The 15,995-nt window shown below is 43.0% G+C and overlaps 1 protein-coding gene across 7 annotated transcripts in view; it reads left to right on the top strand.

Moving 5' to 3' along the window:
• The window catches only part of FRMPD4 (FERM and PDZ domain containing 4), a 497,083-nt gene that overhangs the window by 432,678 nt on the left and 48,410 nt on the right, over positions 1-15,995 (top strand). For all 7 annotated transcript variants that reach the window (XM_075060497.1, XM_075060506.1, XM_075060487.1 and 4 more), the window contains one exon: positions 3,943-3,988. In XM_075060497.1, the coding sequence (XP_074916598.1) occupies positions 3,943-3,988 (46 nt within the window). The remainder of the gene's footprint in view (positions 1-3,942; positions 3,989-15,995) is intronic.

The following is a 15,995-nucleotide window of genomic DNA, read 5'->3' as shown; positions in this document are numbered from 1 at the left end:
CCAAGCTGATCGCCTGCCATATTTACTATTCTTCCTACACATTGGGATGTTTTTTTCCTGCAACCTCAATAAGGATTCTTTAAAATACAGCCAGCTCTCCTGGACTCCTTTCCCCCTCATGTTATTTTCCCAGGGGATCCTGCCCATCAGCTCCCTGAGGGCGTCAAAGTCTGCTTGTGCTCTTGCCTTCCTGTAGTTTTTAGGAGAGCAAAGATGCAAATTTAAATTAGGTCATGTGATCAGTTTGTTTATGTATATAATATCTAATAGCGCAAGCACACACCCGGCAGCGGTGGGGGTGAGTGGGTTGTGTGTATGTACATATATCTACACTTTAGATATACTCCCTAGAGAGAGAGAGAGAGAGAGAGAGATACATACTTGATGGAGTAGTGTAGTATACAGGTTTTATAGTTTTAATATACATGTGCATATATACACATCTATATACGAATTATATGGTGATATGCATGGTAAGGGTTTCATCAGCATGAGTTTGGACTAGTTTTGAAGTCCGTGAGTGAGTGGGATAATGATACAAGTGCTGTCATATTGAAAGATGAAAAGCTCTATGTAAGAGCAAGGTATTATTATTCCTTCACGAGTTGCACACCAGGTCATCTCAAACAGATGGTGGTAAAACATTTACATTACATGCCACCATCGTGTATTTTGCATAAGCCATATGTATTACAGAAAACTGTTTTAAGTAATGCTTTAGAGTCTTTAAAAATTGTATTTTAATGCCTACTTTGTGTGCCTCTCTGTCCATAAAGCCAGGTGCCTCGGTATTATTAGTCCAATTGTACAAGGCTCAGAAGGAGCCCTAAAAATATCTAAAAATGACCAGATATGCCTTCTTATACCTAAAAATGCCTGATTTATGGTCCAATTTCAAAGGTCATTCCAGTGCAAGTGCTGGTCCTATTGAGAAGCTGGGAATTGCCCCCAAGATAGAATTTTAAATTAGTGACCTTTTTGTTATTAAAAAAAAAAATAAAAAAAATCTGATACTAGCCAGTCAGAACCTTGCCTATCCTGGGTCTTGGACAGGTTTAATTTAAGGAGGAAAAACATTTCTATGACAAATTATTTTTTCTTTAAATGACAACACTTTAAAGTTGCCTGTAGCAGAGTGCAGCAGGGCCCCCTCAGCTCCTGCCTCTGCTAGGTGCACAAAGTCACTCTTAGACCCTGGGGGTAGTAACCACAGGTGCAATTTATTTATAGGCTTGTTCCCACCACCATTTGACCATGTACAGTTGGCCCTTCACCTCCTGCAGAAAGGAAGTGCTACCTCCCTGCCTTTTTCCCTTTCTTTCTGCTCCCCCTTTGGCTTTCTTCCCCTGAAGCTTTTATACAGCCCCAGGCTAATTAAGCAGCAGCTGTCTTTGCTTCCCCAGTCAGGGCCAGGTTATCTCCAGCCAGCTCTAATTTATTCCCCTATATGAGAGCTGGCTGACTGAGGGTTGAATCAGCAACCCTTTGCCCAGCACCCTGTCACATACCCAATGGTTGGAATGTTAGAATAAGTTCCTGGGCCGATGCATTAGTGGTGGCAAGGAAGATGGCCAATTGGACATGAAATATTTGCCTGTAAATCAGGTTACTTATCTACCTTGATGGATGTAGATATAGATAAATATGTAGACACCATATCTATAGTGATGAGATTTCACACGATAAATTGCATTTATTGCATATTTTTGATTGCGCAGAATTGTAGTAGGTTTTTCACTCAACCAGATATAGTTCTATTATTTTTATTAGTTGATTATAAACACAGGATTGAGATTTTCTTAAAATCTATTAGCTTTAATTTAATAGAGGTTTAAGGTAATTCCCTCTATAAACTTCCATGATCCTAAAATTTGCTATTTTTCCTCAGAAATATCAGCACCACGAGTCAAGGAGCACATACGGTTTTATGAGTGAATAAATCTTACTAATGGAGTCTAGCCCTAAATGCAGAATATGATTTCTGAAAATAAAAAATTCATGCATGTAATGTTCTTCCAAGCGACTATTTATTTTAACTAGACTAAAATGATTTGTAGACTTTTCTATGAAAGGATGTTTAATTTATGTACAATATGTAGCTCTTCCAAAGCTTCACTATCATTCAGTGTTGTTGTGGTGGTGGTTGTTTTAATTATTCTTATTCTTCTGCCTGGGATAGAGGATACAATAGACAAAACCAAAGCTTTCAATTCCTTTTGCTCAAGGGGACATGATAGCAGTTTTCAGGTATCTAAAAGGATGTCATAAGGAGGAGGGAGAAAACTTGTTCATCTTAGCCTCTAAGGATAGAACAAGAAGCAATGGGCTTAAACTGCAGCAAGGGAGGTTCCTAACTGTCAGGGTAGTTAAACACTGGAATAAATTGCCTAGGGAGGTTGTGGAATCTCCATCTCTGGAGATATTTAAGAGCAGGTTAGACTAAGGGATGGTCTAGACAGTATTTGGTCCTGCCATGAGGGCGGGGACTGGACTCGATGACCTCTCGAGGTCCCTTCCAGCCTTAGAATGAATGTATGAATCTATGAGTCTGTACTATTTTAATGAAATAATGCAGATATTATGATTAATGGGATAATCTCGTTGATGCGAAAACTGAGGAAGTTTCATCATTTTGACTCAAAATGTGTAAGACTATATGGTCAAAGTTTCCCTGAGTTGCACGTGTGCAATGCCATGGACAGGAGTAGAATCAGATAGGCTGGTTGGGGTAGTCTGTTGACCAATTTTCATAGCAGGTGATGAAATCCTGCAAGAAAATGATGACTTCACCAGGCACACGCCAAAGAGATTTTCTTACCAGTCCTTGAGTGTCTCCTCTATTTCCTTTTCCCACGGTTCCATTGATTTTTTTCCAATGGTATTTCAGTACAGTGAATTGACAGCACAGGGTGATTGCATACAGAACCAGTGACATGGTGCTTAACCCTACAATTGTGATTTACTTTAGTTTGTTCTACGGAACAGTTCTGGCATTCAAATTAGTTGCACTTCACGTGGCCAGGCAATAAATCACATAAACAGGCAATTAATTACATTTTAAATTAGGAAAACCTACAGAAAATCAACTCCATCTCAACCAAATGGCAACTAACCTTTTCTTAGCTAATAAAAACCAAGCAATCCAATGATGTAATAAATGAAGTATTGACTTGGGTTTTCTCTTTTGGTAATTAAATAAGCATTTATTTGTCCTTTAAGTTATCAGAATCACTTGATCATGCAAAATCCTAGTGGTTTCCTCTCCAGTTTTAATAGCCTTGACATGGAATTTAGGGTTGTCCGGTAAACTCACCTGCTCAAATAATTGTGCTGCTTACCTGGTTTCAAATAACTGGTTTACCCAAAGAAGAGCTATAAGATTTTTAAAGAATGATCTTTCTTTGATAATGTTGTAAATATTTTACTGTAAACGGGATATTCTCAAAATCTTCCTTTCCTCCAGTTCCCAAAGATGAATTCAGGAAGCCTCTCGGGGCCAAATTCTGCCTTCACTTTTACCCATCCCTCCCCAGTATCTTAAATCTGCAGGAGCTGGATAGCATGAGAAACAACTGCATTTTATTAAGCCAGTGAAAGAAATAAGTAGTTTGCAAATGGTAAACAGATTTGATGAATCCAAATCTATTCCACGCTCAGCAGGGAAAGCTATCATTGCCACGCACAATTGTTTGATGAAGCCAATAATATCTTCCAGTATAAACTGCATAATAAGGTTCAAGTCAGGTTGCTCTGTTACATTGGAAAATACTTCATTTTTTATATTCATTGTGACTTTGGCATATTATTCATCTCTCTAATGCTCTGCTATGTGATTGTAATAAACACTTGGCCACAGGATCACACTTTTCTCCATTAGAAAGAAAAGCTTATTATCTTTAGAGCATGAAAGTATGGATCTTCACTCTTTTTTTTCCCTTACAGAAGCTGCAAAGAATCGATCCTCCTGACTGTTGTTCAGCCTTACCCTGTAAGTATCTATAATGTTTTCTGAATTAGTTTCCTAGCGACATAGATGCTTTTGTCTGCCTGCTTTCTGTCTGTCTCTACCTTATCTACATAACAAAAAATGTAAGTGAAACAGAGCCTGTGCCTTTGAAGATTAAATTTAAGACTATACACCACTGCGTACATCAGTGGAACAATTTAACAGTGATTTAAATAGTAATGGTATGTTTTGACTTGTACTAGGAGTTTACCTAGTGCTTAGAACAGCAGGCTGAGTTCTATTCCCAGCAATCCTACTGACTTGCTGGGCAGACTGACCAACTCTCATGGTATATCAGCGAGACTCCTATTTGTAACCAAAAACTCCCAACTCCTGATTTAATAATGTTATCTTCAGCAATGTGGGAGGGGGATCTCAGGACAGGTGATCTGACAGTGTTAGGGCCAGGAGGGGGTGGAGCAGGGAGCTGGGAGGGGAAAGCCCCATCTGCATGCTGTGGTGAGAGAGCTTCAGCCACTGCTGGAATGGGAAGTCATGAGCTTTGCATCTTGAATCCTAGAGCTCAAAATTGAACTGCTCCATTGGCTCACTCCCTACAAGACATGGATGATGCCGGCATGCTGTTGTTTGAGGTGGGAGTGATGAGCATGGCTTGGTGAAGGGGCATGGCTTGTATGTGTTTAGGAAGGAGACTCAGGCAGGGCAGGGAGATCTCAAAAGAAAAGCAGCCAAGGAGAGCAGGGAACTTGGGAAGCAGAGGTGATTGCCACCTTCCCCTGTTGGGGGGCTCAGTGCTGGGTAGGGAGAGAGAAGGAACCCCATTTGGGTCTAGGGGGAAGGAGGCTGAAAGGAGAGTAAAGCTCATATTGGCTCAGAATCTGGAGGGGCTGAGTCCTTTGGGCAGGAGGCTGAGCTGGACAGGAAGGGGCATTGTTGGGCTAGAATCTCAGTTCATTGAGACACTGAGATTTGGTCTGTTACTATAATGGGTTTTGGGGTTTTCACTCCTCTGCAAGTCCCCCCACCCACCCAGCTTTTGGCCCAGGAATAATCTGGGGGTTGCGATACCCTCAGAAAAGGTGTACATTTTGTGATGAAAGATAAATATAGCAAGCTTCCCCTCCCCGCTTATATGTTTGTAAAAGGAGAATTAAACCAATAGTAAAGGATTAAAATATTGAAATGGGCAACCTTTATATGTAGATTTAATTTGCTAAAACTTTAGCTCTGTGTGGGTGGAAAAATCAGTGCATCCAAGGTGTAATTATTTTTACAAAGTACAGATTAAATATATTAGCCATTGTCAAACTAAATGTCACACTTTATACATTAGAAACACTACTGTCAAAGAGGCATATGCTTAGTAGAAAGTCATATGGCAGCCTGTTTTCCGGTAGTGAATGCTGCAGCGAGAGCCAGCACACAGGAATGGGGAGCTGAGCCAGCCCTGTGAGACAAGAGCCACCACTCCAGGGTGAGCTTTGGGTTGGCTTGCTCTCCAGCCCACCCACCCTCCGCCCGGGCCTACCAGTTCCTGAGGGCAGGACACAAGCCCCCCTCTCCCCAAACAGATCACATCCTGCAGGGGTAGGACCCAACCTCAGGGTCTCCCATCTCAGGGCAGGGACTCAGCTCCCACTAGCCTTCCATTCCCTGTCTTCCTGAAATTAGTTTGAAAATGTTGGTCAGTAGGTTGCTGGGTGACTATGGGCAAGTCCCTTAACTTTTCTGTGCTTCAGTTTCAAGCTCTGTTATATGAGGATACTTACCTACCTCACATGGCTTTTGTGAGGCGTAAATCAGGATTGCAATGCACTTTGAGATCTTTAGTTGAAAGGTGCTCATAGACTCATAGACTCTAGGACTGGAAGGGACCTTGAGAGGTCATCGAGTCCGGTCCCCTGCCCTCATGGCAAGACCAAATACTGTCTAGACCATCCCTGATAGACATTTATCTAACCTACTCTTAAATATCTCCAGAGATGGAGATTCCACAATCTCCCTAGGCAATTTATTCCAGTGTTTAACTACCCTGACAGTTAGGAACTTTTTCCTAATGTCCAACCTAAATCTCCCTTGCTGCAGTTTAAGCCCATTGCTTCGTTCTATCATTAGAGGCTAGGGTGGAATGAACAAGTTTTCTCCCTCTCCTGATGACACCCTTTTAGATACCTGAAAACTGCTATCATGTCCCCTCTCAGTCTTCTCTTTCCAAACTAAATAAACCCATTCTTTCAGCCTTCCTTCTAGGTCATGTTCTCAAGACCTTTAATCATTCTTGTTGCTCTTCTCTGGACCCTCCAATTTCTCCACATCTTTCTTGAAATGCGGTGCCCAGAACTGGACACAATCTCCAGTTGAGGCCCTAACCAGCGCAGAGTAGAGCAAAGAATGACTTCTCGTGTCTTGTTTACAACACACCTGTTAATGCATCCAGAATCATGTTGCTTTTTTGCAACAGTATCACACTGTTGACTCATATTTAGCTTGTGGTCCACTTATGACCTCTAGATCTCTTTCTGTCATACTCCTTCCTAGACAGTCTCTTCCCATTCTGTATGTTGTGAAACTGATTGTTCCTTCCTAAGTGTTGCACTTTGCATTTGTCTTTATTGAACTTCATCCGGTTTACCTCAGACCATTTCTCCAATTTGTCCAGATCATTTTGAATTTTGACCCTGTCCTCCAAAGCAGTTGCAATCCCTCCCAGTTTGGTATCGTCCGCAAACTTAATAAGCGTACTTTCTATGCCAACATCTAAGTCGTTGATGAAGATATTGAACAGAGCTGGTCCCAAAACAGACCCCTGTTTGGAACCCCACACCTTGTTATACCTTTCCAGCAGGATTGGGAGCCATTAATAACTACTCTCTGAGTACGGTTATCCAGCCAGTTATGCACCCACCTTATAGTAGCCCATCTAAATTGTATTTGCCTAGTTTATCGATAAGAATATCATGCGAGACCGTATCAAATGCCTTACTAAAGTCTAGGTATACTCACATCCACCGCTTCTCCCTTATCCACAAGGCTCGTTATCCTATCAAAGAAAGCGATCAGATTGGTTTGACACGATTTGTTCTTCGTTACAAATCCATGCTGGCTATTCCCTATCACCTTACCACCTTCCAAGTGTTTGCAGATGATTTCTTTAATTACTTGCTCCATTATCTTCCCTGGCACAGAAGTTAAACTAACTGGTCTGTAGTTTCCTGGGTTGTTTTTATTTCCTTTTTATAGATGGGCACTATATTTTGCCCTTTTCCAGACTTCTGGAATCTCTCCGTCTCCCATGACTTTCCAAAGATAATAGCTAGAGGCTCAGATACCTCCTCTATTAACTCCTTGAGTATTCTAGGATGCATTTCATCAGGCCCTGGTGACTTGCAGGCATCTAACTTTTCTAAGTGATTTTTAACTTGCTCTTTTTTATTTTATCTTCTAAACCTACCCCCTTCCATAAGCATTCACTATGTTAGACATTCCTTCAGACTTCTCAGTGAAGACCGAAACAAAAAGTCATTAAGCATCTCTGCCATTTCCAAGTTTCCTGTTACTGTTTCTCCTCCTCACTGAGCATTGGCCCTACCCTGTCCTTGGTCTTCCTCTTGCTTCTAATGTATTGATAAAAGTCTTCTTGTTTCTCTTTATTCCTACCATAGCTAGTTTGAGCTCATTTTGTGCCTTTGCCTTTTAATCTTGCCCCTGCATTCCTGTGTTGTTTGCCTATATTCATCCTTTGTAATCTGACCTAGTTTCCATTTTTTATATGACTCCTTTTTTATTTTGTAGGTCATGCAAGATCTTGTGGTTAAGCCAAGGTGGTCTTTTGCCACATTTTCTATCTTTCCTACCCATCGGAATAGCTTGCTTTTGGCCCGTAATAGTGTCCCCTTTGAAAAACTGCCAACTCTCCTCAGTTGTTTTCCCCTCAGTCTTGATTCCCATGGGACCTTACCTATCAGCTCTCTGAGCTTACAAAATCCGCCTTCCTGAAATGCCATTGTCTCTATTTTGCTGTACTCTCCTTTACCTACCCTTCCTTAGAATTGCAAAACTCTATGATTTCATGATCACTTTCTCACCCAAAACTTCCTTCTGCTTTCAAATTCTCAACGAGTTCCTCCCTATTTGTTAAAACAAGTACTAGAGACAGCTTCTCCCTAGTAGCTTTTTCAACCTTCTGAAATAAAAAGTTGTCTGCAATGCAGTCCAGGAACTTATTGGATAGTCTGTGCCCGCGGTGTTATTTCCTACAACATATATCGGATAGTTGAAGTCCCGCCATCACCGCACCAAATCTTGGGCTTTGGATGATTTTGTTAGTTGATTAAAAAAAGCCTCATCGACCTCTTCCACCTGGTTAGGTGGCCTGTCAGTAGACTCCTAGCATGACACCCTTGTTTTTTACCCCTTTTATCCTAACCCAGAGACTCTCAACCCTTCCGTCTCCTATGTCCATCTCCACCTCAGTCCAAGTGTGTACATTTTTAATATATAAGGCAACACCTCCTTCCTTTTTCCCCTATCTATCCTTCCTGAGCAAACTATACCCATCCACACCAACATTCCAATCATGTGTTTTATCTCACCAAGTTTCAGTGATGCCAACAATGTCATAGATGTATTTATTTATTAGCACTTCCAGTTCTTCAAATATGCTATTTCAAATGTGTGGAGTTGAGCAGTATGATAGTGCTTTACGGCCATGTTCTGCACTGAGCTGACCAATTCTGAACCTGTTTGGATCTTAGTATGTAGGTAAGCAAATGAGAATCCAGTCCTGGTGGATTCTCATGAAAAATTTTAATTTTGAAAAAAAACAGTTTTTTGGCAAGTATTTTATTAGAAAAATTTCATCCAGCTCCACTCCTGAGGAACATTTGTGTTCCCATTACTGCAGGAAAAATGCCCACCAATGGGAATTACAGGATTATCATTATTTCTTTATTATTTTTCCTAAAACAACAGTTTACACTTGCTGTGTTTAGCGTTTGTATTGTTTTCATGCTTAAAACAAACTGTCCAGTACAACTGTAGGTGAAAATAGCAATAATGCAAATTGATAATACTCTGGTCTGCTACTCAATGTAATTCACTTAGTATTTTTTTAAAACTTTACAGATAGGTTTTGTTTAAGCTCATTCATTTTAATTACAACCAAAACAAAACACTGTGGTCTTTTGTTCTTCCTGTCAATCTAATAAATCTTTCCCAAGTTAATTTGAATATCATCTCTGCTGATAAGAAGATGGTTGAACAGCTGAAGCCCTTGAAGGAGTTTAAAGTTTTGGTTTTTTTGAATTTTGATATTTGATTATCCTTTGAAACCATTTTACTCTGTAAATGGATTACCATCCCACAAGGTATCTTACTCCGTTTAGTTCATTAATTGGCCTGTAGTGTTATGTGTTCAGACTTTGTGAATGGAACTCATTTCATAGTCTGACAGGCTTTCTTCATTAACCCTTTAATGACCCCACTGAAGTCGCTGGGAATTTTGCACTGACTTCAGTGGGGCCAGGATGTCAACCCTGGAATGTAAGGTAGTGTGATGGAAAAGGACAAACAAGTCCAGTTTCCTTTTTATGGCCTTTTAAAAAGTGCTTCTGGACCTATGCATCCATATGTCAAACAAAGTCAACATTTATTGAAAAACTTCAGTGGATTACACAGATTCATGTGAGCATGTGAATTATAGACAATGTAGCCAAACCTTGTGATTTGCTTGTGAGTCTCATGATATTTGGAGTTTTCCTTGAAAACCTAGCTCCTAGAATCATATAATTCGCAGAGAGTCTCAGCTTTCATGTAAAAGAAAAAATAAGTTTCTAGCCCTCACAGTTCTGGAGAAAAGCTTGAAAACATGAAGTAAGGCTCAGAAACCATTAGGCAAATAAAAAGAACCTAGAATGAATTTTTTTTTTAATCTCATGATTTTGTAGCCAGTCTCAAACCGCATTTTTTTTTAAAAATCTAGGCAAATTGCCATTTTTTTCACACCCACTCCTTAGACTTTGTCCAAAGTACAACTTCTAAACAAAACCTTGTCTGTCTAATATGCTGGGACCAAGTCAGCTACAGCAACACTGCAAACAACTTTTAAACAAGTTTTTAATCAGTTATAGGCAGAGTTGGCTCTAAATCCGTCTGCACACAACATGGTTAAAACTTGGTTAGTAATAATGTCACTGAGTGTAGCACTCCTAACAGAAGTCTTGTATTATACCTTGTTGTCCTCCAGCAACAGCTATTTTCTTGTTTGGGCATGACTTCCCAACTGTGTTTTGTATAACAAGTTTGCTTGTCTATCAGTAAATGTTAGTTTCCGTCCACACACAAACTGATAAAAAATATTTCTATTGATAATAATTGAAGTTTACAGATGGGCAAAGTAAGAAAAATGCTGCTTGAGAATTTACTAGAGATTGATTTAAGGAAATTTACTTTGTATGTTTTGACATGTGATGTTGACAAGCTGTGTTTTAACAGTTATAAAGCTTTAACTTTTTGAAGCTCCGTGTCTACTGGCATTAAATAATTACAGTCTCATCCCTCTATTGTCTGACACCCTCTAATAATTTCCCACAAGTGTGAAAATTTAGATAAATAAAAACAGCAACAATTCTTAAAATAAACATGTATATTAACCATTGAAAGTATTAAAAAAATAAAGAATTCTGCCAAGCCAATCTATCTTCCTCCCACCTCCATGTACACTACAAGATCCCCAATTTGCATTGCCCCACCTGTTGATGGCATTTCTCCTTCAAGGTATTCTTCAAGCACACAATCCTCATTCTGAGGCAGTATGCGATAACTGTCCAGGTTTTCCCAGAATGCACTTGTGTAAACAATTTGGCAGCATCGGATATGTGAAAATAAGAACATAAGAACGGTCATACTGGGTCAGACCAATGATGCATTTATCCCAGTATCCTGTCTCTGACAGTGGCCAGTGCTAGGTGCTTCAGAGAGAATAAACAGAACAGGGCAATTATCAAGTGATCAATCCTATTGTCCAGTCCCAGCTTCTGGTAGTTGGAGGTTTAGGGACACCCAGAGCAAGGGTTGCATCCCTGATCATCTTAGCTAATAGCCATTGATGAATCTATCTTCAGTGAACTTATCTAATTCTTTTTTAACCCATTTGTGCTTTTGGCCTTCAGAACATCCCATGGCAATGAGTTCTACAATTTGACTGTTTTGTGTGAAGAAATACTTACTTTCTTTCTGCCTATTAATTTCATTGTGTGCCCCTAGTTCTTATGTTATGTGAAGGGGTAAATAACACTCCCCTATTCACTTTCTCTAGACCATTCATAATTTTATAGATCTCTATCATATCCCTCTTAGTTGTCTCTTTTCTAAACTGAACCGTCTCAGCCTTTTAAATCTCTCCTCACATGGAAGCTGTTCCACACCCCTAATAACTTTTGTTGCCTTTCTCTGTACCTTTTCCAATTGTAATATATGTTTTCTGAGATGGGGTGACCAGAACTGTACACAGTATTCAAAATGTGAGCATACGATGGATTTATGTAGTGGCATTCTGGCAATATGTTTTGTTTTGTTATCTATCAACATTCTATTAGCTTTTTTGACTACCACTGCAGATTGAGTATATGTGTTGTGGCAAATTGCCGGTACTGTTCTGCTGGGTCTCGCGCTTTCTCTTCTCTGGGGGTAGGTTCAGGGCGCTATTGCTTGCCTCTGAACCAGTTCTTAATCATTCCCCTAGTGTCCTTGGAGGAGGGGAGTGGAGAGGGAGGGACCTGGGCCCGCCCTCTACTCCAGGTCCCAACCCAGGGGCCCTGGGGTTGTGGTGAACCCTGGACAAACTCTTCCTTTGCAATCTGCACTCTGCTCCAATTCCAACCTTTTCCCTTCAACTACCACCCCCTGTCTGACTGAAGCAGGGGTTTATATTCCCATGACTGGAGTCAGGTGCTCTAAGTGGGTCAGCGTGGCTCTAAGTGAAGTCAGGTGCTTCTACTTGGAGTCAGGTGCTCTAACGATCAGGGCTTCTAATAAAATATAATGTTGGACTAGTGGCGTTCGACTGGTTGGTACAAAAATACGTCCCTGGTTCGGTGGATCAATGTAATTATTCATTCGTTGTTCTGGGTTAAGTTCAGAATTCTTTACCTGCTCCTGCGGTCCGGTGCCATCGGTGATGAGATTGAGTGCTCTCCTCCTGATGACCAAACACGTTCTCTGTCCATGCCAGGCCTTCAGTAAGTGATTGTGGTATATTTTGCTCTGGCCTTACTCGGGCGTCTGGGTTAACCTTATATATTCCACTTTCTTCCAATGCCTTCGACTATTGATATGGTCGGTGCCCAACTGGCTAGGAGTTTGCCTTTCTGTGTCGCCACTAACACCATCAACCGTTCCACCGCCTGAAATTCGCATTCTTAGCTCCCGACGGTTGTAGTATGTCCGCTGTGCTCTTGTGCTTTTTCTAAATGCTCCCGTACAATCGGGGTTACTCGATTAATCGCTCTCAATAGCATCTGTGTCCCACATGCTCAATTAAATATTCTTTCCTGGGTTGGGTTGTTTCCCTCCCAATCCTCCTTGCGATATTCCAATATCCCGCAGTGGGTGCGTCCATTATAAGACTTCAAGAGGGAGAAAACGTGGACGCCTGGGGAATCTTCCCGAGAGCGAACATCTCAGATACGGCATAAGAGTGTCCCAGTCTTTTCCCATCCTGTGCTACCAGCGTTCCGGATCATAACTTTTAAAAAAGATTCGATTGAATCTTCGACGACTAGTCCGTCTGTTTGTGGATGGTAGAAAACGGATGTCCGATGGGTTGTTATGACGGAGCAGGGCACGATAAAGTCTTTTCTCATAAGTTTGGACGACGCGTAAACGGGGTTCCCTGGGTCTCGTCAGGATCTCCTAGTGATGCCTCACGCTGGCGAAAAACCGGTAGGTAGTTCTTTAGGCTATTGGCCTTAGACGTGGGGTTTCTTTAAAGGGAATGCCTCTGGATAATCGGTTGGGCTAAGGTCAAGGATGACTAGTACTTTCGTGGCCCCCGTGCCGACGTTTCTCTAGTGGCCCATATGTTCTATTGCTTATTTCCTTGATCAACGGACATCAATTATTGGGTAAAAGGTACGTAGTGGGGCCCGCAAGGTGAGGTCGGTGGCTTATGCAGCTGGCATTACCAGGGCAGGGATGGCACATATAAAGCTGGACTTCTGCCTCGTACTTCCTGGCCAATAAAACCTTCTAAAGTATCTATCGCAGCGTCTGTGTCTACCCCTAGAACTGTCCTGCCCAAAATAAATGACTTTGCGCTCAACTCTACAATATGGCCCTTACGTGTTCCCGTGGGACTGAGGATGCGCTACTTTCTTCCCTCGTACTTGCTGCTCCGTTCTGTAACACAAGATCACCGTTTGAGCACGTAATAAATGGCCTTGGGCCCTTTGACTTTCCTTCTACAGGCACTTCCATTACTTCCACTACCTCCTCCCTCACTTTTGCGTAAATGGATCATATCGGCTTGGTCCTTCGCCCAAAGGTCTCACGTGCAGTGCTGAATTGACCCTAATTTCCAGGGGGCCTATTTTCAAACCTTCCCCCCTTGGTGCTCACCACTTGGGCCAGGAACCTCCTCTGAGTCCCTCTGTGACCGAATCCTTCTTCTGTGTCTTCCTGGGCGGGTTCGCCTACCCCACAAGGGAGGTCCTTTGAATTAGCTCTTGCCAGAAACCTGGCCCTCACTTTTTTTAGCACCGCCCTTCATTCTTGCAGCCTGGCGGGGTTTTCCAGGGGAAGAGAAACAAAGTCTGGAGAATATTCAGCAAAACATGGGCGAGGCATCCTTATTAGTTGCCCCGTCTCAACCTGGGGGTTGCCACCACTCTCCTGCCTTATCGGGTCAGTAGTTCTACAAACCAGGGAGTTCTCATCCCAATCAAAACAGGATAAGGAGCTTGGGGACTACTCCGCAGAAACTCTGTGTATTCCTCTGGATTTCAAATCCGTAATGGAATTGTAGGCTAAAAAATTCACGTGCCATGTTACGCATGTCTACGCGCTGTGCTTTTTGGCCCGAGTTTTTGTCTGTCACAGACCAACTTTCCCGGACCAACAGTGACAGCACTCCCAATCTATTTAATGCTAATTGGTTTTTACATATTAAACATCATGATTTTTACTGGTCTGGTTAAAAGTCCAGTTTGAGGTCAATGGTAACCCTACCAGGTTGATTCAGGCCACATTGCTTCCCCATAAGTCGCCCAGATTACACTGCATAGCAACCTCCTTCGTTGGACTTGGGGCTGCTATATGCCAATTCCCGCACATTCAAAACAACCGTCCAGCCCTCATTCCGGTTATCACCACCCTGGCCCTGGGGCCCTCAAAGTTGCCGGGCCACCCACCTACTCTTCCCAAACCCCCAGGTCCCTTTCTGGCTCGAGCCATTCCTCACCTGTCGTCCTCCCGGATTAAGTTTTTTTCTAGAGTTCTCCATCGACAGTCCCGGGGCTTGGGTTTTGGAGTTGTCATTCCTGGGTTGCCGGTGGCTCCCCTGCTTGAGGTCTGGAACAGTTCACGGCGCCCAGTTGTCTTCCACGGAGGGAGAAACCAACTCCATCCATTAGGTTAGAGGGGGGTCCAATTCTGATCCCAGCGCCAAGTCCTGATCCCTGGGGTAACCCCCGCATATACCGGTCCAATATTAGGAACTCCATCATTTCTCTCCTCAAGAGCTGTATGGCTTTCAGGGGCAGCCATTCCAGGTCAGTGTGGATCAAGTCAAATCTGCGTTCGGTGTCCTTGTCCTCCATATATATGCCATTCCATGGGAACGCGTCTGGGCTCGTAGTGCAGTGCAATCCGACCTGCCAGAACCTCTGCCTATAGCTGGGAATAGTTTGCTGCCAGCTTCTTCTGCAGCCCATTATGTAATAGAACCTTACTCTGGCTTCCCCAATAGGAATGGGGCATAGAATTACCAGACCATGTTCTCGCGGGGGCCAAGGCCTCGCGCAGGGCCTTGTTCTCTCAGAAAGCCAGGAGGTATGCTTCCACATCAGTCCTCGCTGTCATTTTTTTTTGTAAGTAAATGGCTAGCCCCGTATGGTCCCGGTGCCGGCGTTCCCCGTGGTGATCTCTTCCATGAGAAGGGTTCTTCATCTGGCTTATTTTAGGTCCTCAGCAGGGCTCGGGTCCTGAGCAGCCTGACTCAAGCAGCTAGCTGATTAGGTTCCTTGCTGAATCTAGTCCCGCCTCGTTGTTGGCCGGTTGCATAGACCTTGGTAGCCTCTCTGCTGGCCCCGCCGTGGCATGTAGAGAAGGCTTGACCACGTCGTACATCCTTAAAGGGGTGGGAGGTTATGGTCCTCCCCTGGACTAAAGTCCCCATGCGCGCAGATCCCAGAGCCCGCGTGACTACGCGTAGTGTGGGCTCAACTTGCCGGTAACCTGTTCTGCTGGTCTCTCGCGCTTATGTCTCTTCTCTGGTGGTCAGGTTTTCCGGGCGCTAATGTGCTTGCCTCTGAATACAGTTTCTTTAATCATATCCCACTAGGTCCTTGGAGGAAGGGAGTGGAAGCGGGAGGGACCTGGGCCGCCCTCTACTCCCAGGTCCCAACTCCAGTGGGCCCTGGCGTTCGTGGTGAACCACTTCTGACTAGCGGTGCCCTTCCCCTGGTTACTTCCTCTCATACCCCGTCAGCTTGTGAAGGGCTTTCTAAGCCTTTCATGACAAGCCTGGTGCCCTTAGCTTAGGGTTTCTGTGGGCTTCCCAACCGACGCCACCCTCAAACCTTCTATGTTTTTCTCTCGTGGACAAACCTTCTCTTCTGCAATCGCACCTGCTCCAACCAACCTTTCCCTCAACACCACCCTCCCTGTCTGAATACTGAAGCAGGGGTTTATATCCCATGACTGGAGTCAGGTGCTCTAAGGTGGAGCCAGGTGCCTCTAAGAGTGAAGTCAGGTGCTTCTAAATTTGAGTTCAGGTGCTCTAAACTGGTCTAGTGCCTACTTAATATGGCCA

The sequence above is a fragment of the Chelonoidis abingdonii genome, chromosome 1, assembly GCF_003597395.2.
Source record: "Chelonoidis abingdonii isolate Lonesome George chromosome 1, CheloAbing_2.0, whole genome shotgun sequence".
Taxonomy (NCBI): domain Eukaryota; kingdom Metazoa; phylum Chordata; order Testudines; family Testudinidae; genus Chelonoidis; species Chelonoidis abingdonii.
Note: the sequence above shows the minus strand (reverse complement) of the source record. Positions and strands in the feature narration are given on the sequence as shown.